Source organism: Poecilia formosa, unplaced genomic scaffold, assembly GCF_000485575.1.
Source record: "Poecilia formosa unplaced genomic scaffold, Poecilia_formosa-5.1.2 Scaffold45, whole genome shotgun sequence".
Taxonomy (NCBI): Eukaryota; Metazoa; Chordata; class Actinopteri; order Cyprinodontiformes; family Poeciliidae; genus Poecilia; species Poecilia formosa.
This window is the reverse complement of record NW_006799984.1, coordinates 1,232,426-1,259,367: the sequence shown is the minus strand read 5'-3', so window position 1 is coordinate 1,259,367 and position 26,942 is coordinate 1,232,426. Positions and strand designations below refer to the sequence as shown.

The 26,942-nt window shown below is 36.9% G+C and overlaps 3 protein-coding genes across 3 annotated transcripts; all 3 read right to left on the bottom strand.

Moving 5' to 3' along the window:
* Nucleotides 1-361: 361 nt before the first annotated feature.
* On the bottom strand, nt 362-18,063 carry copa (COPI coat complex subunit alpha). The gene is made up of 30 exons (XM_007552002.2): nt 17,857-18,063; nt 17,466-17,579; nt 17,312-17,385; nt 17,100-17,180; nt 15,686-15,762; nt 15,431-15,540; nt 13,149-13,258; nt 12,126-12,225; nt 10,757-10,975; nt 10,526-10,676; nt 10,368-10,434; nt 10,208-10,283; nt 9,995-10,077; nt 9,239-9,464; nt 9,011-9,149; nt 8,102-8,264; nt 7,026-7,172; nt 6,751-6,940; nt 6,566-6,661; nt 5,328-5,416; nt 5,075-5,198; nt 4,400-4,489; nt 4,202-4,305; nt 3,280-3,426; nt 2,973-3,113; nt 2,709-2,891; nt 2,204-2,314; nt 1,948-2,109; nt 1,657-1,851; nt 362-678 (listed from the first exon to the last, which is right to left on the bottom strand). The coding sequence occupies exons 1-30, from the start codon at nt 17,894-17,896 to the stop codon at nt 619-621; spliced, it is 3,669 nt and encodes a 1,222-aa protein (XP_007552064.1). The 5' UTR covers nt 17,897-18,063; the 3' UTR covers nt 362-618.
* A 1,474-nt stretch (nt 18,064-19,537) lies between these two features.
* LOC103138029 (peroxisomal biogenesis factor 19-like) lies at nt 19,538-24,129 on the bottom strand (the record flags this gene model as incomplete). Its single annotated transcript, XM_016671464.1, has 7 exons — nt 19,538-20,842; nt 21,230-21,274; nt 21,857-22,027; nt 22,111-22,284; nt 22,360-22,445; nt 23,491-23,653; nt 24,034-24,129. Coding segments are annotated over 7 exons (822 nt in total), but the record flags the coding sequence as incomplete, so codon positions are not given.
* A 586-nt stretch (nt 24,130-24,715) lies between these two features.
* Nucleotides 24,716-25,822, bottom strand: LOC103137968 (COPI coat complex subunit alpha). Its single transcript, XM_007552001.2, has 4 exons — nt 25,613-25,822; nt 25,222-25,335; nt 25,068-25,141; nt 24,716-24,936 (listed from the first exon to the last, which is right to left on the bottom strand). Exons 1-4 carry the CDS (start codon nt 25,650-25,652, stop codon nt 24,817-24,819), a joined length of 348 nt encoding a protein of 115 aa, XP_007552063.1. The 5' UTR covers nt 25,653-25,822; the 3' UTR covers nt 24,716-24,816.
* Nucleotides 25,823-26,942: the final 1,120 nt, after the last annotated feature.

Below are 26,942 nucleotides of genomic sequence, written 5' to 3'. Positions count from 1 at the left end.
AGGTCGCCGCCATCTTGAAAGTGGCAATGGAGTGCGTATTCATGTCTGAGGAACACGGACTCCATATGAAGTACTGGAACTGATTCTTTTATCAGGATTTCTTCCCTTTGGAAAACGTACAAATAAACTGAACAGCATCAAATTTATTTATTTACTTGTTATTTAAGACTTGGTGAGCTTGGGTTTTATAATCCCTCACAAAGATGGGGTAACCCCAGTTCAATTGAAATCCTCAATCTCCTCGTGTTGTGGTTCATCAAGGTGAATCCAGATCCACATTCAAGAAATAAAAACCTAAGGTAGAGGGTATTTTATGTATCACCAGAGAAAGCAAAATACAACAGAAATATGCCAAACAATGTGGTTTTCATCAATATCAGGTATTTTATTATCGTTTCAGATGAAAGGACCAGTGCCACACACTTTGAATGATTAATTTTGTGCTCAGACAAAATTAACAGTAATATTTCTATACGCTTAAAGAGAAGAGAAGACAAAGAAAAGCATTGTTTATATTCATTTCAAAGTTATGGAGTAAAGACACAAGACTGAAGCGGTTAGCATTTGCTCAGCTAGTAGATGGTACGTTGGATTTGTTTCGCAGAACGTTTTCTCTTCTTAGCGGAACTGGAGTGGGCTCACACGCAGACCAATCACATCCTTTCCGATCTCCGTCACCTGGAATATAAAATTATAAGTTAGAAGATAAAAGAAAACAGCAAGGAAACCTACTTCCTCCCATTGGTTAATAATTTTTCCAATTCTATAGATAAAAATAGCCAAAATAAACTGCATGGAATTTTATTAATTCACATTTAACAAAATGAAAACCAAATTTACAATTACAAGCAATGAAAATAAAAAATAGTAAATATTGCATCACATGAAACCCATCTATGTGAAGTTTATACTAATCAATTTGTTTTACCTCTACTACCATTTTACTTTTGATTAACATAATTGTGATTACACAACTTAAATTCAGAATTTTAAATGTCTACTATAACAAATAATACTAGCAGAACACATTTTATTTCATATAGCCATTTCTAAAAGTAGCTTGTGCATTGTACAATCTTGATATTTCTGCTGATAAAAGGACTATCACGACTTAGCTGATTGGGATTTTTCCACAGGGTTTAAAATAAGCTAAAAGACCTTAATTAACCCAGACTTTTAGCTTTAAAATGCTGCATTAGTCCTAATTTCTATCCTTTAAACATGATTTGTATAATTAGAAATACATTTAAAATTTTAAAAAGGGGACATATAATGCAAAACTCCACTTTTAAAAGCCTTTAAGTACTTTTTGCCACATATTTTGAGTTTCTAGGAGAGGAAAACGTTTAATTTCATCTCTCTCCATGTTGCATAGATATCAGCGTATTCTGTTCAGCTCATATTTTTCAATCCGTTCAGTTTTCTCTATTCCCTATTATGTTTTCTTATCCATTACATTAAAATTTTTGCTGCAAAATTAGTATGGCTGTAAAAAAAAAAAAGCTTCATGTGAACTTTTTATTGAATTTTTCTCTTTTAAAAACAGTTAACAGAACAGCTGTAATGGTTAAACTTTTGATATTTTTTCATGGCAAGTGTGTTTTTCTATAGCTAGTTTGGTGATTTGCTAACAAATTCACAATCCTCTCTCTTTACCTGAGTGACCCTGCAGATCTGGCCTTTGTATGGAGGGCAGTAGCAGGCTCCAGAGAGGGGGCACTTCTCCACGGGACGCCCTCGGTAGAGGGGAACAAAGGAGGCAGCGCACAGATCAAACGGATTGTGGGGGTCGTAGTTCAGCTGGTGGGTGTCGGTTAGGGTCTTCTCACAAGCCGCCAGGATTTTACGGGTCTAAATCACAGGAGAGGGAAGCGATCACTCAATGAGTACAAGTCATTTATGACAACATGATGGGGGCGGGGGGAAATAGAAAGAATCGGTGACAACCTGCTGTGCAACATCTGGCTTCGGGCCAAGCTCCAGGAGGCGCCGCGCAAATCCTGCGGCTGTTTTAAAGTTGCGAAGTTTAAAGAAGAGGTTCAGAGCTGTGCGCAGCACCAGAACCATGTGGACCGGCTGCAGGTTGCAGTGGGTGAAATACGCAGCCATCTGCAGGAAAATACAGAAACAGTTAAAAAATACTAATAATAATTTCTGAATATTTAGAAGAAAAAACAATCAGGTATGATCACAACATCTTTACCTCACAAATCCTCTTCTGTTGATCCAAAGTTTCTTTAGGCAACTTCTTCCTCTCAACCTCCATGGTCAGACCCACGATGTACTCTCTGCATATTGTGATGAGCTGCTGAGCCTAAAACACAAAGTTATACATTTTAAAATATAAATAGATGGAAATATAAAACTATGATAAAACAATACAAATAAACTAAAAAAAGTGTTTCAAATCACTATTAAGTTTCTAGCATTAAGAAAACACAAATATTTTTTATAATTCTAACTCATCTAAAACAAGAAAAGTTTAGTCTGATTTATCTTCACAGGCTGACAACGAATATGTGTCGTTTTATTATCTGTATGAAAATAATCTGGTTTTACTGCAAATATCATTTTACATCTGTAGGCTTTTAATAAAATGTTAAATTGCACTTAACTACAAAACTACAGTTTGAAAATAAAGCCATTTCCATTGAAACTGAAGCATGTTCAAGGATTTTCAGCACCCATATAAGAACCGACTGGCTCACCTCTGCGATCTCCTGCTTGTTATCGACCACCAGCAGAGGAACAGAAAGCAGGATGGCTCTGAAGCGCTCGACGGCTTCCTCGAACCTCCCAGCCGTGGTCAGCTGGTAGCACTGCTGGAGGCGAGAGATCAGGTCGGAGAGGCGCAGCCCCACAGCAGGCAGTCCCTGCTTCGCCCCGCAGTCCTACAGAAACACACCTGGGTCAGCAGGAGGAACCTGAATCTACAGCAGGCAGCTGAAATACATCGCAGCCAGCAGACGCACCTTCCAGTTCCTCTGAGGGTGACCGCGCAGACAAGGTAGAGACGGCAGCCCCAGGTAAGAGGTTCGGCCTCTAGACAGAGTCTGCATGAACAGCGACTTGTAGGGGTCAAAGTTCACAACTCCCACCTGGTCGTGGAGCAGCTGTGAAAAGAAAAGAGAGGCCAGTCCGATATTAATATCTGTATCAGTCCTAATACTGAAAACATTTTTACGTCATGACTAGTTTAGTGAGAATGATTGCAAATGTAGAGTACATGTTAGGATTTGTTGCACATTAAGCTAGCAGGACAGAAAAATACAAACATACTCTCATAGCGGTTTCAAAGGATCCAGCCAGGATGTGGTCGACTGGCAGCTGCGAGTTGTTGCACCACATTTGGGTTGGACTCATGCCCTTGGTTGGTGGCACGAAGAATCCATCTTCTGTTGACCCTCCTGCTCCCAGAGGAACGTCCTGATGGGTGGAAGAGAAATTCAGTGTTACTTTTTACTAAGATGGATCAAAGTATAAAGGAGCTTCAGGGTAAAACAACATCTCTATTGATCAGGCCTGGAACAATTAATCAAATTAATCGTGATCAATCGATTAATGGAATAACTTAGTAATCGATTAATCATTAACTGAATCATTAACTGAAGTAAACAGAATTTAAAAATGGCTATTTGATGCAATAACCTCTCACTCAGAGCAGCAATTAAGCCAGAAATGTCCAAAAATAATAATATGTACATTTTTCATTTATGGAGGAAAATCTTTCTTTGTCTGTAAATATGTTCTACCCAGAACTCAGGAAATGGTCTAGTTTTAGATTCAGCTGGTTCAAATTCTGTGAAATATGTACAGTTTATTTATCAAAACCAAAAACAAAATAGAGAGCAGTAATTTTTAGCATGCTTTGCTACAAATTACCAACCCTACACTGAAGGAATGTTATTTTGTTGCATTTTAGGCAATACAATTATTTTCTCATTTATAAAAGGAACTAAATTATTTATTTATTTGTGTTTTTTGTTCTTTTCCAATATGTGTCTAAATGAAAAATCTGGAGAATGTGCCGATATTTCTGATCAGAATAATTGCTAGAATAAATTTATTACCAAGTTAATCGTTAGTTGCAACCCTAATATTGATGAAAATATGTAGAATTTCAGCTTTAAAAGTTTAGAAAAAAATTTTAAAAATTTTTTTAGGATTTTTGTCTTGCTTCCAATTATATTTCTCCTCTCACCAGCTCTGGAGGAAGTTCCACTTCTTCGTCGATATCCCAGCCTCCTCCTTCCTCTTTGCCCAACCCCTCATCTCCTAATCCATCCTGGGCATCAATGAAGCCATCTGAGAAAAAAGGGAAAATATATTTAGTAAATATAGAGGAACAAAAGATTTAAATCAACTAAAAGAAGCTTTGGAGAAACAGTTTCTGATTTACCTTCATCCATGGTGAGCTCAGCATCGTCTCCCCAGCCCTCCCCTCCCGCTGCCTCCATGTCCAAATCTGCAGCCATCTGAACGGCTTTACCTACAACAAAAACATCACCAGCTTCATGTTTGCATAATTAACTGAGAGGTTTGAGTAATTTACACATTCAATATTAAGGACATTACTGTACTCTCTACTTTGGTACAGATTTGTCTAGCAGTTTTATTAAATCGGAATGGTTTTATAGATTTTAGCTACAAAAACATGAAAATAAAACTTTTTTGTTCTTAATTCAAGAAGGAACGAAAATGCATGAGTAAAATCTTTCAACATTTTTATCTTATGATTAACATATAGATACAGGGCAGGAACTGTAGGTTTGGTAGGTCTTTCCATTTTAATCTGAAGTATTAAACGAGACCTTCCAAAGTTTGAGATTTGGTTTTATAAGCCAACCCTTCTTTAAATCTTCCCCACAGCTTCCTCCCTGACCGGTCTGCAGAGTTCCTTGATCTTCATGTGGTTGTTTGTTCAATAATATCTCCAAGAAATCTCTTTGTGTTGATCCATCACATAAAATCATGAAAAGCGGTTGTAATGCAACAAAATGTGGAAAAGTCCCATTGTCATTGATTCTTTTGTCAACGCAGCGCATCTAGAGAATAAAATCTGTGAATAACTCACCCTTTGCTGCAATGGCTCCCTCAAAGAAGCCCTTGGACACGGTGAGCAGGGGCCAGTTGGTGTCCAGGGGGTTGATGGGAGGCGGCGGCTGCAGCAGCTGTGCATTAGGGTCGACTTCTGGCACCTGCATGGCACAAAATCAACCATGAAGTTCCTGACGAATCTAGAAATTTTCTCATTTTAAATAAAGGTTTCCAAGCAAATAGTGTAAAGCTGGAAGTTTTAAGATAAAGATTGTGCTTTGCTGACTCACCGTCTCCTTTTCTGGGTCAAAGGTCTCCTTCAGTGCCTCAGCCTCTTCATCCAGCCCATGAGTGGCTGCAGTGAGGTAAGCCAGAGACTCTGCAGATGGTGATTAAAGAGGCAAAAAGACATTACATATAAAAACGTTTTGTTGTTAAAATTGAAAATAAAGAAGCATAGAGTATAAATGTTTATGATTCTAAAACGGTCAGAAATTTTACTGGTCCTAATTATCTGCAAGGCAAAAATTAAACTATTGTGCATCCGTAAAAATATGTTGTTTAACATAGTTATGTTTGCTTTACATCAAAACTAACTATTAAGTTAGTAAACCAAAAGAAATGTAAATTTCTGCATTTTGAATGTAAACACTGCAACATAATTAATAAAAGGAAGTTTTAGAATATTGCGTGTAAGAAAATAACTAAATATAGATGCAAATAAACTATTTTACTGCAAATATCAGTTTAATACATAAATTGTGTTCAACCGATCAAACTGTATCAATGGACATGAAAAAGAAGATTGTCTTTAAAGAAATAAACTTTTACAATAGGTTTGAATTAACCATCTGATGTTTAATGTTTTTCTTTGTGTTCTAGACTTTGTAACCTGTATCTTTAAAAGTACTACATGAATTAAAATATTCTTACTAATTGAGTATCAGGTTGTAAAAAGGTAATAAGACATTAATATAAAGTAATATTTGGAAAATATATTTACTCCAGTGGTATTTGCAAAATACATTTTAAGCCCATTGGTTTAGCAGATTATTATAACAATAAAATATTTTATTATATTACACACCTAAATAAACATTTTTTCCAAAGTTTAACAGATTTGATTAATCTTTAGTCAAATACTTATTTTAGGCACAAATTACAAACCAAACTCAAACATTAACCCGTTTTTAATATTTTCGCTGCTTGAAATGGACCAAAGGGCAATTAAGGCTGCATGCCATTAAATTAATTAAATTAAACATGAAAAGTCAAATAGTGAGGTGGAACCTGTTTGTATCTCCATCTAGAAAAACGACACAGGAAGACAAACTCATTTATCGTAATTAAACCTAAAAATCTAGTTTAAATCATGTATATTTGGGTTAATCTGGGGTTCTTAAAATTTGAGTCACTTTCTAGATGCAAATATAAATAAATTGAAGGAATAACATGTAAAACTATGAACAAATATTTGCACAAAATGGCTGAGTTTATGTTTAAAACTCAATGAGAGAAATGAACTCACTCTGTCCACAGTTCTTCAGGATTCGGACTCTCTCACTGACGTCCCCCAGATACAGAGCCGCCTGGTAGTGACCGCTCATGTCCTTCCTGATCTCAGCTGCACATAAATCAGCCGACATGTTAGAAAATTAATCACATTTTAACAAAATTACCAGACAACTGAGCAGAAAACTTATCAGTACTCACCGATCTTCATCATCTTGCGCAGCTTGGCCAGATTACCAGTGATGAGGTAGAGGAAGGTGAGCTTGTCAAAGTTCTTGGTCCTCTGGTAGCACATCTCAACAACCTGGTGGTGTCCCTGCAGCAGCGCCGCCTCGCCCAGACGCTCCCAGCAGCTGCGCTCATCCAGGGCCTTGGCTGCCTCCAGCGCCACCTGAAATTACAGCAGGAGGAAAATGATTGAGGCTTCATCTTCTCCAGAGACTCATGAACTTTTGCCCAACAAAGACTATTTTCACCTCAATGTTTCCGCATTCCAGAGCAAGGCTGAAACGAGTCTTCTCATCTTTCACAAAGTGGAGCGCTACCTCGGGGTAGCCCTTTTTCTGAAGGTAGGCGATGATCGACTGACCCACCAGTTTGGCGTTTCGCACCATGTGGAGCACCTAGAAGAACAGCAGTAAGGGAACAGAAGTCAATAAACGGATGTGCCAAAACTTTCACCTGCTGAACAGAAACAAAACTGAAGTTAACCTCTTTGGACCTAAAGACAAACGATCTAGAGTCAATGCACAGCTTCAGTTATTGCAACTAAAAATCAGCAATCAGGCCCGAAATCTGACCTGAAACTTCAGAGCCACATAAAGACAGTTACAAAGTCGGCCTTCTATCACCTGAAGAACATCTCCAGGATTAGAGGACTCAGCAAGATCTAGAGAAACTAATCCATACATTGAGCTTTAGCAACAGTATCTTCACAGGTCTGACAAACTGATCCAAAACGCTGCTGGTGGTATTCTGACTAAAACCAGGAAGTTAAATCACATCAACCCAGTTCTAAAGTCCTTCACTAGCTCCATGTAGCTCAGAGAATAGACTTTAAAATACTGCTGCTGGTTTATAAATCACTGAACGGTTTAGCACCACAATACACTAAAGATTTGCTGTTGTCATAGTAACCTTCCAGACCTCTCAGGACTTCTGGTTCTGGATCCCCAGAACCAAACATGGAGAAGTAGTATTCAGCTTCTATGTTCAACAAGTCTGGAACAAACTTCCAGAAAACTGCAGAACAGTGAAAAATGTTCTGCAGTTCAGATCAAGACTGCTTACAGCTGCTTTTGAACCATAATTAGTGAAACATTGACTGATGTGTGTTGATAATTTTAACGATGGCACTTGACAAAATGTAATGTCCGTTATTGGTTTTCACAAATCTTGACTGTATGATGAGTTTATAATGTCTTATGTTTTCATGATGCAAAGCACTTCAGCCTTGCTGAAATGTGATATGAGAATAAACTTGGCAGAAAAATTCAGGGAAAGTGATTAGAAATAAAACAACTCAAAGCAAAACTTTAAAAAAAAGACAGACCTCATCATATTTCCGATTGACCAGAGCCAACTTGAAGCGGTACTCAGTCGGGTCGATGGTGAGAACGCGAGGCCTGCACTCCCTGTCCAGACAGTAAACACTGTTGCCTCTGACCCGGGTCACATAGATGGGCAGGTCCAGGGTCCGGATGATGCCATGATCACTACAAAAACATTAAACCGCAACGTTACAGAGTCCTGATACATTTTCAGATCAATATATTACATTTTGAAATATGAAAAGTATTTTCTGGACTATAAGGTGCACATTTTTCATAGTTTGGTTGGTCCTGCAGCTCGTTTTTTTCTTCTTTGTGTTGCTTTTTTTTTAACCTTGCAACTTGTACGCCACAGCAGCTTATAGTTCAGGAAATACGATAGTCTCTTTTGAGCCTAGCTCAAAGATCTCACTGACAATTAATGGCAGATATTTCTACAAAAGTCAGGTTTTAAATTTGAAACCTGAAAGATAACACTGACTGTGAGGAAGACATGGAAAAGAAAAGACCACAATGTCCAGAAATAAAAATATTTTTTCCTAGGTTTTCCTCCTTCTTCTTGAAAACATTTCAATCAAATTTCTTTTTCCAAACTGCACAGAAACCCTGATGTTCTCTCTAAAGAGATAAAAAAGCAGCGCTATAATCTATACCTTGGGTTCATTTTACAAATTGTTTGCAAATTTAAAATAGATTAAGCACTTAAATTACAATTTAATATGCTTCTGTGTATATCCTTAGCCAATGGAGTATAACTAAATTGTAACGGAAGACGCATTTTATCAACCAAATCTGCCCGTGACAGGCAAAAAAGGGAAAACTTTTCAGCTTTACTTAATAAAATGTGCTTCCAGTGTTAAAATATTTGATCAACTTTTAGAAAACCTAAAAAACAAATAAAAAACCCTCACCCTGATGTGAGGGCGTATTTGATGTGGTTGGAGGTGGTGTAAATGAAGACGCCGCTCTCATCCCAGGCTCCACTCTTCACTCTGATGTTCTCATGAATGTTGCAGAGACTTTCCAGCTTACGGTTGCAGATCATAATAGCTAAAGGAGATTTTCAGACAATAAAACAAAATGGATTCCATCTCAGCAATAAAAACTCAGAGGGGTTAGTGGATGCTTCAGATATTTACCGTGTTTCGCCAGCAGAGCCACGTGGGAAGTGTCGGAGCTCCACACCACATACTTGACCTTGGCGATTTTGACCGTGGCCAGAGAGCGTTTCTGCTGCACGTCGAACAGCGTGACGCCGTCGGCGTCGCGCAGCAGCAGCGAGCCGGTTCCTGCGTAGAAGATTTCCTCGCAGCTCGGCACCTGGACCTTCTTCACTATTTCATTTTTCAGGTTTTTAATCAGAAGCTGCAGGGAAGAAACAAATAATCTGATTAAAACAAGCACTTAACACACAAAGACAAGCACTTTTTAAAATCAAAAATGCATAATTATTTCTTCACTAAAAAGGGAGATATGATTTCAGAAACCAAGTATTTTTACTTCGCATAGAGCATTACAAAAACAGTTACTACATGGGTCATAACACTAGGCTGAATATGAAGTTTATTTTTTTAAACATGTATTTTTTTTTTTTCAGATTTGATAGTTAATTTTTAATGGAAACAGACGTTTAAATAGTTATTATTAAGAAAAAAAGACAACTAAATTGGAAATGCGAGCTAATCACAGATAAAGATAAGGTATTAAATAATAATAGTGTGTCAATTTCACTATTCAGCAGGATTTCACTGCATATTTATGCAAGTTATAGAACTAGACAAAAGACAAAAATAAAACAAACATTTGGCTAAATCTTTCCAAAATGCTGTCTTGAAATTTTGGCAAACTTTTAATTTTGGCTATTTTTCTTCTGTACATTTTTCAGCAGGACTCACAGAGTGCATGCGATCAAGGACTGCAAATCGGTTTCTTGCCACCCACACTGCAGTCAGGCCAGATGATCGTTTTCCCTCCGGCGCTTCAAATAAAAGTACAAAATGTTTACATTAAACACAAAATTAGAAAAAGATAATGAAAGAAAATTATTTGCATAGAAACATTATATAGTTTTTGCCACAAGGGGGCGTAATATTGAATATTTCCTTTACCATCGGGATTCTGGGAGTCGCTTTCTTTGGGAATTGAGTAGAGGTCGTATGTACTGTTCTCCAGGTTGGTCGCTCTCTAAAGAAAATGCAAATCATGAAGCAAAAATATGAAAAAACAATTGTGCTGACCAGGAAGGCGTTCTCAGAGAGGAATACGTACCGTACAGAGCAGGACGGCGTTCTCAGCAGGATTGTAAGACATGCTGAACACCGGGAACTTGGAACCACTGAGAAGAGGAAAAACAAGTTTATTATGTAATATCTGCCTAAACTCCCTTAAAAAGCTGCACTGGGAAGATTTAAAGTAAAATGGCCAACCTGCGGAGCTGCATGACGGCAGTGTCCTTGCTGCTGTTGAAGTCCAGCTGGCGGAGGAAGCGATCTTTGACGTAGTACAGCATGTTGCCATGCACAGCGTAAGCAGGACGTTCCCGTTCCAGCTTGAAGACGATCATTCCGCTGTCATGACCTGAAGGAAACGAGTCACATGTTCAAAAAAAACAATTTTAAACTTAATGAGTCCGGACGGAAGTTGCTGTCACTGCCTACCAGCTGCAAACAGGTTAAGGTTCGGGTGGGCTCCCAGCACCCAGAAGCGATCGTGATCACGGCGAAAGGTCTGAACTCCGGTCCGCTTGGACATGTCCCACACCCGGATGCTCTTGTCCTCAGAGTTGGACAGGATGAGCTCCTGGCGTGGATGGAAGACGGCGCAGGAAACGTTGTTGTAGTGGCCGCGGCACGTATCGAGCTCCCACGCCTTGGACTCTGAGCGGGGAAAAAAAAAGAGAGGGAAGGATTTTATTTCTAGGAGTAGATTCAAAGTAAACAGAGCTGGATCGTTGGTTAAAAAAAAAAAAAAAAAAACTTTATTTTTTTATTTCTAGGAGTAGATACAAAGTAAACAAAGCTGGATCGTTGGTAAAAAAAAAAACTTTATTTGACCACCGAGTATCAGAAAAACATCTGCAGATGATTCAGTGTTTCAGTGGAAGATAAAACATCTTCCAGGGATGAGCGGAAGTTCAGGCTGGACAATAAATCAACTTTATCCATTAATCAAATTTTTGGTTTTTGGAGATTTAATTTTTGGAAAATCTGGATTTTTTTCTTTTCCCATCAATGCTCTCGTTTGGTTTCCATACTTGTCAGCACTTCCAGGGCGGCCATCTTGTTTAACCAGCATATTTTTACAGCTTCTTTTAATTTGGACTTTGAATTCAGGTTATCTCTACGGTAGAATAAGAAATGGGGCCAGACTTCGATTTCTTTTCTTTAAATTATGAGAATAAAATCGTACAAAAACAGAATCAAAATAACACGACAATAAAGTCATAATGTTACCAGGATAAAATCATATTAGGAGGATGAAGTTTTGAAAACACCTACATGAAAACAACATTTTAAAATAAGGAATGTTGAGCATTTTGTGAGTTTTACAGATAAGAAAATACTTTATCTTTTAAAACATCAGAATCATATTTGAAACAGGAATTTGAAAAGGTTGTGTAAACAATTGAAAGAAAGAAAGAACTATGTCACGTCAGATCATGATAACTATCAAACATTTCTGTTTCTGGTAAAATTGTGACTTTTTCCTGTTAGTATTGAGTTTAATCTCATAATTAAAATAAAACTTTCATAGCCCAACCCTGATACTTTGTCGTACAACTCACATTAAGGATGCTGCTTTATGAAAATATTTTCTGTCATTTGTAATTTCTTACTTGGAAAAGAAATAGAGAAAAAAAAAAATTGGATCTGGTATGAAAAAAAAAATCTGAGATTTTGTTTAGAAGCCATAGTCACCTGGTTCTAAGATGCACTGATTTTTTAAATATATTTTCACAAATCTCATGCATTTCAGATTAAGTAGTTGTGCAGCAGACATTATATAAACCAGTGTCAAATGTCTCACCGTTCATTCTCCAGATCTTGACCTGCCTGTCGTCGGCTCCAGACACAATGAGCGGCATGGTGGGATGGAAAGCAGCCCAGTTGACCCCACGGTCGTGTCCCTGCACACAGACGCACAAATCAGATCTTCCTCCAATAAGAGAATCAGAAAGACACTAAACTGCACAAACTTAAAATATTTCTCTACTTTCAGGGAATCTGGACTAACAGATCAGCTTCATCTCAAAATCTGTATCACTTAGGCTGGATTATCCTACACCAACTTGATCCTTTAATGAACAGTTTGTGGACTGATACTCTTATCTTGTTTGTGAAATTAATTTTAACATTTGTTTCAAAACTTTGGACCTGAGATATGGATACAAAAATTATCTAGAGTTAAGATAAAACTGACATGTCTTGTTTTTTAACAGAATTGCATTATTTGTGGTTTCTATGCAAGTAACAAAAGCTCTAAAATTATTTTTTTAAATAGACAAATACCAAAGTTGAAAAGTGGAAAATTTAATTTCCCTTTGTGATTAATAAAGTATTTCTGAATTTAATTTTAATTTTATCTTTTAGTCTGTGGAAAAAGGAACAAAAAGGAACAAACTCTGAACCTTTTTTCTATTCTCTGATACTTGACCATAAATACCACTACGTGAAAGAAAAAATAAAACTACATACTGTTCATGACTACAAAGAATACAAAACTGCAAAAATGTTGCACCAGATAACTAAACCAAAACAAACTTTCCAGGAAATCTTAAGAAATTAAATTATTAAAAGTAAAAAACTTTTTTAAAAAGCAGGCAAAACAACATTTAAGAAAAATCTGTTTTGTTAATGTATTGGAACAATAAATGAGTTTTCAAGCTATAGCTTCAGTATTACAAGTTTTAAATAAAATCTGAGTCTCGAAAAATTGAAATATAATTGAAAACATCTGAAATATTTAGCTCTGTGTAATAAAAGTCATTACAATAATTTAATTTTTCTCATTTGTTATACATTAATTCAGTGGGTGAAAGTCGCTGCGTACCTCCAGTACGTGCTTCACAACCGCATCAGAGGCACCAAACAGGTCAACCCCGGTGATGCCGCGCACGTCCGTCTCCACGGCGCCCGGAGACAGGTTCTTCTTCCTCAAACCTGGAACCATCATTCAGAGCATCGCGTGCAAAGAAGGAAACGCCATTTTCACATTAACCACAGCACAATCACAGTACATGGGAGGAAGGGAGACAAACACACTAGATGGAAATTATACAAGATAAAAAAAATAAAAATAAAAAATAAAAAACGCAAATTGTTGGACTACCGAACACACACAGGGTTGAAACGCACTAACACAACCATACCACCAACAACACTACTGATTGGGTTATTAATCTGTGATTTGATTGGACAGCATCACAAAGATTGTATTACTGATTTCAGCCCGTTAATATAACGTGGTGAACAGGTAGCTCAACAGTGTTGATAGAGGAAGGAATGGCAGTAGGAACCAATGTGCAAGTGTGGATGTTTCCTGAGAAGAGCATGGGACGAGGATGACAGAGTGTGTGGACTAGGCTGAATGGGGTGGGGTTGGGTGGTGGACAAGACGTGCTCCGACTGGGCACTGAATGCCAGAATGGGAGGATGATAGTTGGTCGGGTAGAAAGGCACATGCATGTTTCAGTCTGGGTTTTTCAGCCCCATGCAGGGTTGTTAGATACTGAGAGCAAAAACACAAAATCTTACAAAGTATTTGTTGTCTAGTTTCTAATGCAAATGTTTCACAACACTTGAAATAAGACAAAACTAACTTACAAAGTACCTTTTGGCAAAATACAGAAACTTGTTTTAAGTCAATAGTCCGTCAACACTGATAAAAAAGTAAGTAAATCAACAGGTATGTGGTCAATATCAATAAATAATATATCTGAAAAAATATTCAATATTTATAAATATTCACTGTACGGTTCTGATCCAGAACATTCTGGGAGATGTAGGCAGAGGAAAAGCTTTAGCTGCTCAAAATATCACAGCCAGCTAAGATAGGTTGATGGAATCAACTGACTCACTCGCTCTTTGGTTACCTAGCAACTCACTCATTCTTTGGTTACCTAGCAACAACCTGCCCAGTAACTTGAGCAGCAGCAGTTTAAGGTTCCGCCATAACTGCTTAAAAATAAAAAACAACAGCGTGGAGTGAAAACTGTGGATCAAACAGGAAAGGTCACACCATGAGTCTGGCAATATTTCAGATGTTTAAAACTAATCAATATTTATCTATATCAACAATTATTGATGGACTGATATGAAATGCTTATATCATGATAGGTTTTTCACTGGCAGATTTTTTCACTTATAACATGGATTTATTAAAACTGTAATTATTGACTTAAAACAAGTCCCTATATCTTGCTGAAAAGTCAGTTTCCTAACTAAAGTTAACCTTGTTTCAAGTGTACCAAGATATTTACACTACAAACTAGGCAAAAAGATTTTGTGTTTTTGCAGTGAAGTTATTGTTATGTATTAGTAGTAATGGTAACATTGTAAGATTACAAATTTAGAGAAGGAGAGGAGAAAATCATGCAAGTTTCTTTGGTATGTAATAGGAATATTTATGTATTATTTAAAGAAATTAGATAGTTTAATCTAATTAGTAGTCGTAGCTGAAAATTAACTCACAGCGGTTTAAGCTGATGCAACATAAGCCAATCAGTGAGATGAGTTTGGATGCAAAGTGAGTCTTCCTTAAAGCTAAATCTGGCTGCACATTCAGCTTCTGCTGCAACATCATGCAGTTTATATGTCAATAACAAAACACATGAATGCAGTGATGCCAAGTACACACATACATGAAAGTACATAAGACTCCAACATGTCAGGGTCACAGATCCACCACATCTTTACATGTTTAGAAATCAAAGATGAGAGTCAAGAGCTTCTCCAGTTAGTGCAAACACAAGAAACAAGAACAAAGTTGAACACTAAAAGTCTGAGAAGCATGCAAAGCCACAGAAACACTTCTCCAAGCTGACATTTGTTGAAATAATTTTTACGTCACTAAGTCACTACGTCAAAAGTACTGCACAAATCAAGGTCAAAGACAATATTTTATTAAAAAATAAATAATTTTAGATTAGAATCAAATATAGTTTTCTTTTCTCTGTGCTAAAAGAAGAAGTGTTTCTGCTGAAAGTTCATGAGAAAGAAAGCACTCGGGACTGGACATTCATCCTGATCCTGCCTTCTTTCTCCTCCGCTGAGCCCCACATCCCTGAAACCCGGCCCACTGCCACCTCTGCCCCACTCCTCCCAAACCCTCACCGGAGATATCCCACACTCGCACTGTCTGGTCCAGACTGGCGGACACCACCAAGTCTTCTGATGGGTGGAACTGGGCGCACATCACATAGTGGTTGTGTCCTGTCAGCACGCTGATGGAGACATAGAGCAGAAAAATCATTACATTTCTTTAATTCTTATGAAATTGCAAGCTTTCTAAATATCTTATGTTAATGCAAAGTCTCCGTTCTTTTCAGGACCATTGAAGAACACAGAATTGTGTACAAATTTGCTTACCATACACAGGTCCTCGACTGCCAGTTCCAGATGCGGATGGTCTGATCATCTGAGGCACTCAGAATCCACGGATATTCCTGCAAGTAATGCTCACAATTCACTCAATAAGACTTTATATGAACCTCTGAATCACAGTTTTATTGTCAAACAGCCTCACTAAAGCAGCTGACAGGACTCCATTTTCTCTCTATCATTTTTATGTTTTCTGTTATTACTTTAGGTCTTATAAATGTCTACGTTGTTTTCATGTGATGATCATCTGAAATTGGGGAGTATTTTAGAAATTTTACTTTTTCAGTGTCATAATTATGTGGAAAAGCATCAGGGCCAAGCTAATAAAAATAAATAAATTATAAAATATATAAAAAAGTCATAATATTGTGAGAAAATAATCACATTAGAATTGAGCTGAAATCATGAGAGGAAAAAGGTCATAAGAGAAAATAAAGTAAACAGGAATGCAATTTCATCGTATTTTAGGCAATAAAGTGTTCATATTTAAAAGAGGAATTTCATTGTTTGCATTTTGTAATGTGTTTCTAAATTCTAATGTATCTACAAGGCTTGGTAGTTAAATGACAACTCTATGGAATGTACACATTTTTACATAAATGTTAGTTGCAGCCCTAGTATTTTCTTTTGCCCCTAAAGTAGGGTTGTAATGATACAATAATCTCACGATATGATACACGATATTCTGCTCACAATACAATATGTATTGCGATATTCAGCAAACGATACAATTCAATACACGTTTGCGATTTTCTGAAAGATTTTAGAGGGACAGAGTGATTTTGGTGACATTTTGTGACTGTTATAGAGTTGGATTGAATTAATTTTACTGAAAACTGATTAAAAGCACCAACTACACAATACCTGGCTCTGGTTGGACATGGACACAGACTTAAAGTCGACAGCTGGACAAAATGAATCAAAGAAGTGGTGAGAAAACATGTTTCTTTTAATTGAAACAGTACAAACTGGAGCTTACATGGATTTATAAAGTAAATAAAGTGCACCAAGTACCCTGCTCTGAATAGTCTGATACCTTTTTAACCTTGACACTTAACATCTGAAGGAATCACTCTAAGCCTGATGACCTAATCAAACTCCCAGCAAAGCAAGCAGTGAGTGAGCAAGGTGACAGTTGGATGTTACGATACTTGCGGATGAATATAGATTTTTTTCTAGGAAAGAAAATATCCATATATATCGCAAAATCGATATTATTACACAGCCCTAACCTAAAGTACAGTCTGTTATTATTACTTCTATTTGTGTGTACGTCTACATACTATAACTGTCTTGTCACTTTGCTGCTGTCATACCTTAATTTACACACCGAGGGACAAATAAATTTGATTTCTACTCTATGTTAAGAATAAGAATGTGTTAAACTTGTGGAACAACTCACATGGTGAAAGAACGTAGTTCTGATGTAGTCCAGGTGTCCCAAAAGGGTAAAGAGACAGCGTCTCAGCTTGTAGTTCCACACCTGGTTGAACAGATATAATGTTAGAGATTTCCAGAGATAACGGTACCATGAAAGATCCAAACATTGCTTAAATCATGTGATTCAGGTTCATATGTGTGTTGCTGGTCATGCAAAACAGAAGCAGTGATCACCTTGATTTTGTAGTCATCTCCTCCAGACACAAAAAGAGGCTGCTGCTTGTGGAAATCAATTCCTCTGACAGGACCTGTAGGGAACAAAACAAGTGTGTATGGAAAACGATGCAAAACTTCAACTAAAACAAACATTTAAAAAGAGCTAATTTACCATCGTGTTCATCAAATTTGTCGATCAGTGTGCACATCCGATAGTCCCACAGCTGGATGACACCATTGTGCAAACTTGCAAGAACCCATGGCCTTTTTGGGTGAAAACTCAGACCTGAAATATGAACACAATTTCAACTATAACCATGAATCCGTTAAAAATCTGAATAGCAACATTAGCGATAGCTACGTAGATGTGCAAGTCGTGTCATTTTAACATTAAAAGAGATACTAAATACAAGACAATGGCAACGCTGTATAGAATATACAAAACTAAAACAACAAATCCTTTATTTTTTAACCGTTACACCTTATGGAATAAATAGTTGGTAGAAGTATCGCCCGCTAGCTGGAGCTAGCATCGATGCTAACTGCTATTAGCAAACTCTTACCTTTCACACGCGCAGACTTGGTTTCAAATTTTGTTAGCATCGTCGCTGTTCAAATCTTCAGGACAAATTATTAAAAACTATCCTTAAATCGTCTCAATCCTAACAAAAGGAACCACTCAAATGTTGCAGAAAGATTGTTTCAGACGACCTGGTCGCCTTCGCCCATTTAGCCGACTTCTCTTTTCCTGACACGTAGTCGCTTCTGACTTCCGACGCAAATCTGACGCAGAAAGCTCCACGGCACGGGCGCATAGAAATACAACACACAGAACGGCAATGACAAGCGTCTGTGAGCACAACGGCTAAAATTCAGTCATGACAACTCTAGAACACCTGTTTCTTTGCGGATTTACAGCGACGATAAACCATAACATTACACATCATAATTATAAAACTTTTGCAAAGAGCTGCCTATGATTCAGAGGTGGCTAGAATAGCTAAATATGTTACTTAAATGAGAGCAGAATTATTTTAATATTACATGAGCCGAAGTAAAAGTAATCGTAAAACATAGTCAAGTAAAAGTGAAAAAATAGGGCTATTTGGCACTAAATGTTTGATGAACTGGTTGATAAAAGCATCTTAATTTTGAAAACGATGTAATCAGACAGACACAAATATAAAGTTATGTGCAGTTTTTCTAAGGAATAAAGTAAAAATTTACAAAAGAAAAAAAAACATTTCAGAAGAAGAGGGTTGAATACCCAGAATTTGAACTCAAGTATGAGTAGCACTATTTTAATATACTTTTTCAATACTTTAAAAGTAAAAAGTAGCTTGCTTAGAAATATATCCAGTAAAAAAAATAATTTTGTAAAAGACTATTGAAGTACTGATTTACCGATGAAGATGGAGAAAACTATAGGAAGTTCTGGCATTTAAAAGAATATTTAAAAAAAAAAAATCATAATTATAAAATAAATTCAGGCAAGAAAAAACATTCAAATTACTTCAATATAAACTTTTGAAACTAAATTTAAAGTATATAATTTATAAGTATGTCAAAACAAGGTAAATTACTTCAGTGACAATATGTAGTGCTTACTGTCTTTTTTTTGTCTCCAAATGGTTCAACAGAAAATAACATCAGAACATCATAATGTTAAAACAATTCGTGTGTGGAGCATTTTTTGTTAGTTTAAAACATACGTTTTCTTCATACAGTGGTTAGTATATCCAGAAATTATACTTAAATGAAAGTAGTGCTACTTTAATAATATAACTTCAGTAAAATAAAAAGCACAGCGAGTAAAACTTACTGTAACTAGTTACTAATCACCTGATATTGTCCTGTAAGATGATATAGAAAATCTGCAATTTGGTCACATTAAGGACTTTGGTATTTGTCCTTTGCAAAAAGTACTTTATTAAACACATTAGAATAAAATGGTTGAGATTTCATAACATGCCTTTAATTGTGACACAAATGAAACTAATATATGTGAATAATAAATTGTGGCTGTATCTTGGAAAACTTTTTGAACATTTTATGTCTTTATTTACTCTCAAAAATGGTCAAATTTATGTCTTATGTTTTATATAGAGATGTTTCTTTTTATGTTTTTTAAGGCCGCTTTGAGTCTGAATGTAGTAAAAAATGTAACATACAAATTTTGTTTCAGCAACTTCTTATAAAAAGGAAACCAACTGAGTAAAAACACAGACTAAAAACACATTTCTATACACATATCAATGTTTATTACATTTACAAAACACAGTAGTGTCATAACAGGTTGCATTTTGTTTATTTTCAGGGTGCCGGGTCGGCCCTGAGAGCTGATTACCCTTAACCCCAAACCATGTGACCAAACCTCTGCAGCCGCTTCTCATTCAGCTGCTTCTGATGGACCTCTGATGTCTGTTCAGTGCATAGCTAAATCCTTTGACAGTACCCCTTTATTGTGCCGTTACAGATGGGGCGATGGCCATGTCATTTCTGGACCTCTCTCTATTGTTAAGAGGAAAAGTGTTGTCTATGAGGCAAAGAGTCGCTGATGAAAAGTGGGCTTGCTGGAATAAACAAACCAAAAAGTGCTAACATCAGGGCGTTGATGCGTTACCAAACAGTCCACCTGCACACATGTTGCACATTTATCCCTCCTCATGTGACACAATGTGATGCTTCTCCTCTCACCTTTTCTAGAAAGACACCTTACGTGCAATTATCGCTCTAAAAACCCACTGTGGTCATTTTGGGTTTTTTTCCTGCATGTTAAAAAACACCGGGAATCACACAGGAAGCACTTAGTACAGTAATTGAACACTCTAATGATCACTGTAACCACAGCAAAGCCATTCAGGAATCGGGTCCGTCACTTCACATCAAAACCTGGGAATGGGGATAACAGGAGGGGAATGGATCTTGTTTAGTTCCTTGCAGATTAATTATTTTAAAGTTTTAAACAAAAAATAACATTTTGTTGATCAAAACTACCACATCTTTATCTCGTTATTAAAACTATGACTGAATTAGCCAGCTGAACAGCAGCAGAAGAGCTAAAAACTGAACTCTAGCTGCTTGTGAAAAGGCACCATTCAAACCTGCGAGTTGTCAGGAGAGAATTCACCACGAGGCTAAACAGTCGGTAAAATCAACACGGAGAACAGCTGAGCTCATTTCTTCTCCAGAAAATCCTGTTAAAATTAATCGCGGAGGAGTTTCTGCAACCGCTAACTATCACAAATATCTTTGATGGTGTTAGAGAGTATTTGGGTTTCCTTTTGGGTTTTTCCCTCCAGTTGTTTTTACACACACACACCTTTCTATGAACAGAACCTGCGTTCTGATCTCACTCCTTCCTGACCCATGTTTCACTCTCTAAAGTCCTTCCTGCTGCTGAAACACACACAGAGGAACCGTTTGGCTTCAGATCTTCTGATGGACCGCCGCACCACCTCATCACATGACAGAGCACTGCTCCGCTGCCCCGGCCCCGCCCACTCCCGGCAGGTTGAGGGAGTCCATGTCAAAATTAAAGCCGGGAGGCTGCAAAGGAAGCAGAAACAGGAACCTTCATGAGTAAATACATCTCACTTAGACGCCTTTCATCACAACATCTAACACAAAGTTCATATTTTTTGGCTATTTTTATGTATATTGCCACCTTCCTAAAATAATGGCCCAAGTCATTATTTGACAAAAGTGATTTTCTTCCCCTAAATTATCTTTTTTGGCAAAAACAATAAACAGATAAATCACTTTGACAAAAAGTAATTTTTTTTGCCTTGATCATCTGTTTTGGGAAAAAGAAAAAAAAGAAAAGAAAAAAAGATTAAAAAGAAAGAAAGAAAAATTTTATTCCATTTCAGGAAACCTTTAAGACGAGATAAATTTATTACACACAGAACAAACAGATGCTGTAAATCAGCTTACCGTGTCACCTGCCAACTCCTTAGGTGGCTGGCCAAGATCCTGCAGCTGTAAAATCAAACAAATATGACCAGCATTCATTATTACTGTCCACATTCAGAAAAAAAAAACAATCTCACCAACCTTCTTTCAACCAAAAAGCTGACACTTAGCATGTGTTCCTTTATAAAACATGTCTAGTCCAGCAGCCTACCGTGGTTTTGAGTTAAATAATTAAAGTTGATTGGAAAATTGAAAACATCGCTAGGTAATAATGTGGTATTGGGAGAGGTTATTAACAATACCAATGATAGTGTTTAAAATTCAAATATAAAAAAAAATAATTAAAATGAATATAATGTTTCATCCTAATTAAAATGTCCAAAATGTTTGGATCTTGTATCCATGTCTCTTTATTTGCTGAAGTTGTAGCATATAGACCGGTAAAGACAGGCAGTGGTTCCACTGAATAATAAACAAACAAACAATGCTTAGCCTGGGGGGCCCAAGTAAAGCCTGGAGGCCCGCCAGGCTTATGATACACTGAGCCCCAACAACAGATCTAACCATTTTAAATACATAAATAGGCTGGTAAATTATAATTTCAGCTTGTTTCTTTAACATGTGTAACATGAGTAGCAGCTGAATCACCTTTTGCATCAGATCCATGATGCTCTCGAACGTCCGCTCTTTATCCTCCGCCTCCTCTTCCTCGTTCTCAAACAGCTTACAGATGTCTCCCATGATCTTCGCCTGCTGCTGGTACCGCTGGTGATCCTCAGCACTGAGGGTTGACTTGTTTGTTTCCAGCCACTCTGGATACTGTTCAGGAAACAACAGCTACCATCAATATAGAACAGCATGGTGAAGATTTTCCTCATCCATTTGTTAGAAATGAGGCAGACCTTGGAGGTGATCTCTTTGAGAGATGGATAGAGGACGTCTTTAGAGAGGAGATTCTGCATGATGGACTGCATGATGGGGAGGATGTTTCCATCTTCACCTCCTCCGTCGCCGCCTTCTTCAAGCCCCAAACCCTCCAGAGCTTTCACCAGGTCGTCTCCAGCCAAACCAGACGACTGAAACAAAACACATTGCCTATAAACTGCTGATTATTTTCAGAGCTATTATTTATTTTCTCTGACTCCCCTCACCTGCAGGTTGTCTGCATTCTTGGCCAGGCCACGAAGAGTTTCTTTAAGGCAGGAGGTGAACTCTTGCTGGGAGGCAGTATCGGTGCCTGGAGAGAACAAACAGAACAAACCATGGAAACCAGTAGAGGTAGCTTTATCAAAATGTTGATGGTTATTTTACATTTTGATACTTTCCAACCCTGATGTTAAGGTATTTTTATATTTGGATTTTATATGAAAGACAAATGCAAAGTAGCACATAATCATGAAGTGGATTTTTATTCATAAAAATTTGAACAGTGCTTCTGATACTTTGCAGAACATTTTGGGGTTTGTCTCTACCAGCTTTGCACATCTAGTGACTGAAATTTTGCCTCTTCTTCTTTGTAAAAATCATTGAAGTGTAGTAAAACTGGATGGAGATCCAGATTATCAGCTGGATTTAGATTTAGACTTTCACCATATTCAGGCAGCAGATAAAAATGACCCAAATCTGATTTTTTTTTTTTTAGATCAGAACAGTCTGAACCAATTCTGATCTTGTCACCCAAAAACAATCCGATCTGTGCCACTTCGATATGTGGTACTAAATCGAATACATATCTGATTGTTTTCAAAGTGTCTGCAGTCAGAACGGTCATGTCACGTTTTATTTGGTGTAACATGCATCATAATTCTGGACCAGAAGAAGTCAGACGCTTTAAATCCTGACGTAAACAACGGATGAAAATTACAATTTTGAAATTATGAAAGAAATCTATGTCAGTAGATTGCATCACATCACCAATCCCGCCACTCCTACGCCTCTAGAAAGACTTTTATGACTTCTAATAAAATGTTTAAAAGCAGATGTCAGTGGATCGAAGTCTGCAATCAAGTAAAAATCTTTGAATATAAGTGGTTCTATTTATAAATAAATAGAACGTAAAAACAAAAGTACCTTCGGTTCCACCTAAGATCCTAGCAAGGTTTTAATTAATCTCTAATAATTTTGCCATAATTAATAAAATATAAAGACTATCTCCATTAACCATCTGTTCTGGCAGGTCAATTCTGTATCATTGTTGAATTAGAGTTGTGGTCCGCACAAGAGAGATGAGATGAACTCTGCTCCAAGAAACTGTAAATAAACTCTGTTCAGAGAGCACTTACCAACTTTTCCTGCAGCCTCTGAAAGTTTGTGGAAGTGCTGCAAGAGTTCCGATTCCTCCTGGGCGAGCTCGGACATGGCCTTCTCAAACTCCTCCCTGGCCTGGGCCGCCATGTCCCCTTCAAACAGGGTCTCGAAAAGTTTGTTGTCCTCTAATAGAGGGGGCTGAATAAAAACAGAAACATTTAAATAAACATACAGGTTATTTTTACCTGCATTTACACTGCAGGTGAGAAACTAACCTTTTCACATTAGTTTAAAATTGGTGTTTAAGACTTTAAAGAAGTGCCAAAATGTTTGGTCAAATAAACTGTCAAATGTTAAAAACCCATAATAAAGTAAAAAAATTCTGTAGAAGGTAAGAAATAGATTGAGAATTTAAATTTCCTTTAAATTCTTCATTTTAAAGGTAAAATAGTTCCTTTCTAAGAGATCCAAAAGAGAAAGAAAACTTCTCACAGTAGCAACTTGAGCATAGTTTCTCATTATCAGGAGGAGAAATCAACCTGCTGGAGAAAAGTGAGCATTAAGAAGTTAAAACAAACCTTTTCTGCCCCGCTGCTGGCAGAAGATGAAGCAGCTGCAGGTTCCGGTGCAGAAGCAGCAGATGCTTTATCAAAATCATCCAACGCACCTGAAGAGACAAGATAACATCAGGTCAGATTAAGCTGGTCTCAAATCTAGGAAACGTATGAGTTTAATGACTCTAAAATTGTACCCAGAGTAATTTTTTTTGGTTAGGGTTACTCTAACCAANTTTGTGACTGTTATAGAGTTGGATTGAATTAATTTTACTGAAAACTGATTAAAAGCACCAACTACACAATACCTGACTCTGGTTGGACATGGACACAGACTTAAAGTCGACAGCTGGACAAAATGAATCAAAGAAGTGGTGAGAAAACATGTTTCTTTTAATTGAAACAGTACAAACTGGAGCTTACATGGATTTATAAAGTAAATAAAGTGCACCAAGTACCCTGCTCTGAATAGTCTGATACCTTTTTAACCTTGACACTTAACATCTGAAGGAATCACTCTAAGCCTGATGACCTAATCAAACTCCCAGCAAAGCAAGCAGTGAGTGAGCAAGGTGACAGTTGGATGTTACGATACTTGCGGATGAATATAGATTTTTTTCTAGGAAAGAAAATATCCATATATATCGCAAAATCGATATTATTACACAGCCCTAACCTAAAGTACAGTCTGTTATTATTACTTCTATTTGTGTGTACGTCTACATACTATAACTGTCTTGTCACTTTGCTGCTGTCATACCTTAATTTACACACCGAGGGACAAATAAATTTGATTTCTACTCTATGTTAAGAATAAGAATGTGTTAAACTTGTGGAACAACTCACATGGTGAAAGAACGTAGTTCTGATGTAGTCCAGGTGTCCCAAAAGGGTAAAGAGACAGCGTCTCAGCTTGTAGTTCCACACCTGGTTGAACAGATATAATGTTAAAGATTTCCAGAGATTGCAGCACCATGAAAGATCCAAACATTGCTTAAATCATGTGATTCAGGTTCATATGTGTGTTGCTGGTCATGCAAAACAGAAGCAGTGATCACCTTGATTTTGTAGTCATCTCCTCCAGACACAAAAAGAGGCTGCTGCTTGTGGAAATCAATTCCTCTGACAGGACCTGTAGGGAACAAAACAAGTTTGTATGGAAAACGATGCAAAACTTCAACTAAAACAAACATTTAAAAAGAGCTAATTTACCATCGTGTTCATCAAATTTGTCGATCAGTGTGCACATCCGATAGTCCCACAGCTGGATGACACCATTGTGCAAACTTGCAAGAACCCATGGCCTTTTTGGGTGAAAACTCAGACCTGAAATATGAACACAATTTCAACTATAACCATGAATCCGTTAAAAATCTGAATAGCAACATTAGCGATAGCTACGTAGATGTGCAAGTCGTGTCATTTTAACATTAAAAGAGATACTAAATACAAGACAATGGCAACGCTGTAAAGAATATACAAAACTAAAACAACAAATCCTTTATTTTTTAACCGTTACACCTTATGGAATAAATAGTTGGTAGAAGTATCGCCCGCTAGCTGGAGCTAGCATCGATGCTAACTGCTATTAGCAAACTCTTACCTTTCACACGCGCAGACTTGGTTTCAAATTTTGTTAGCATCGTCGCTGCTCAAATCTTCAGGACAAATTATTAAAAACTATCCTTAAATCGTCTCAATCCTAACAAAAGGAACCACTCAAATGTTGCAGAAAGATTGTTTCAGACGACCTGGTCGCCTTCGCCCATTTAGCCGACTTCTCTTTTCCTGACACGTAGTCGTTTCTGACTTCCGACGCAAATCTGACGCAGAAAGCTCCACGGCACGGGCGCATAGAAATACAACACACAGAACGGCAATGACAAGCGTCTGTGAGCACAACGGCTAAAATTCAGTCATGACAACTCTAGAACACCTGTTTCTTTGCGGATTTACAGCGACGATAAACCATAACATTACACATCATAATTATAAAACTTTTGCAAAGAGCTGCCTATGATTCAGAGGTGGCTAGAATAGCTAAATATGTTACTTAAATGAGAGCAGAATTATTTTAATATTACATGAGCCGAAGTAAAAGTAATCGTAAAACATAGTCAAGTAAAAGTGAAAAAATAGGGCTATTTGGCACTAAATGTTTGATGAACTGGTTGATAAAAGCATCTTAATTTTGAAAACGATGTAATCAGACAGACACAAATATAAAGTTATGTGCAGTTTTTCTAAGGAATAAAGTAAAAATTTACAAAAGAAAAAAAAACATTTCAGAAGAAGAGGGTTGAATACCCAGAATTTGAACTCAAGTATGAGTAGCACTATTTTAATATACTTTTTCAATACTTTAAAAGTAAAAAGTAGCTTGCTTAGAAATATATCCAGTAAAAAAAATAATTTTGTAAAAGACTATTGAAGTACTGATTTACCGATGAAGATGGAGAAAACTATAGGAAGTTCTGGCATTTAAAAGAATATTTAAAAAAAAAAAATCATAATTATAAAATAAATTCAGGCAAGAAAAAACATTCAAATTACTTCAATATAAACTTTTGAAACTAAATTTAAAGTATATAATTTATAAGTATGTCAAAACAAGGTAAATTACTTCAGTGACAATATGTAGTGCTTACTGTCTTTTTTTTGTCTCCAAATGGTTCAACAGAAAATAACATCAGAACATCATAATGTTAAAACAATTCGTGTGTGGAGCATTTTTTGTTAGTTTAAAACATACGTTTTCTTCATACAGTGGTTAGTATATCCAGAAATTATACTTAAATGAAAGTAGTGCTACTTTAATAATATAACTTCAGTAAAATAAAAAGCACAGCGAGTAAAACTTACTGTAACTAGTTACTAATCACCTGATATTGTCCTGTAAGATGATATAGAAAATCTGCAATTTGGTCACATTA

Bases quoted from the DNA above. Each gene is read 5' to 3' on its own strand.
- copa (XM_007552002.2), bottom strand. From the start codon at position 17,896: ATGCTAACAAAATTTGAAACCAAGTCTGCGCGTGTGAAAG. The intron at 10,677-10,756 runs GTAGGCAGTGAC...CGTTTCCTTCAG, and splicing joins CCTTAACCTGTTTGCAGCTG to GTCATGACAGCGGAATGATC. The intron at 10,435-10,525 runs GTTGGCCATTTT...TCCTCTTCTCAG, and splicing joins GCCGTCATGCAGCTCCGCAG to TGGTTCCAAGTTCCCGGTGT.
- LOC103137968 (XM_007552001.2), bottom strand. From the start codon at position 25,652: ATGCTAACAAAATTTGAAACCAAGTCTGCGCGTGTGAAAG. The intron at 25,142-25,221 runs GTAAATTAGCTC...TGTTCCCTACAG, and splicing joins CAAATTTGATGAACACGATG to GTCCTGTCAGAGGAATTGAT. The intron at 24,937-25,067 runs GTGATCACTGCT...CTGTTCAACCAG, and splicing joins GAGATGACTACAAAATCAAG to GTGTGGAACTACAAGCTGAG.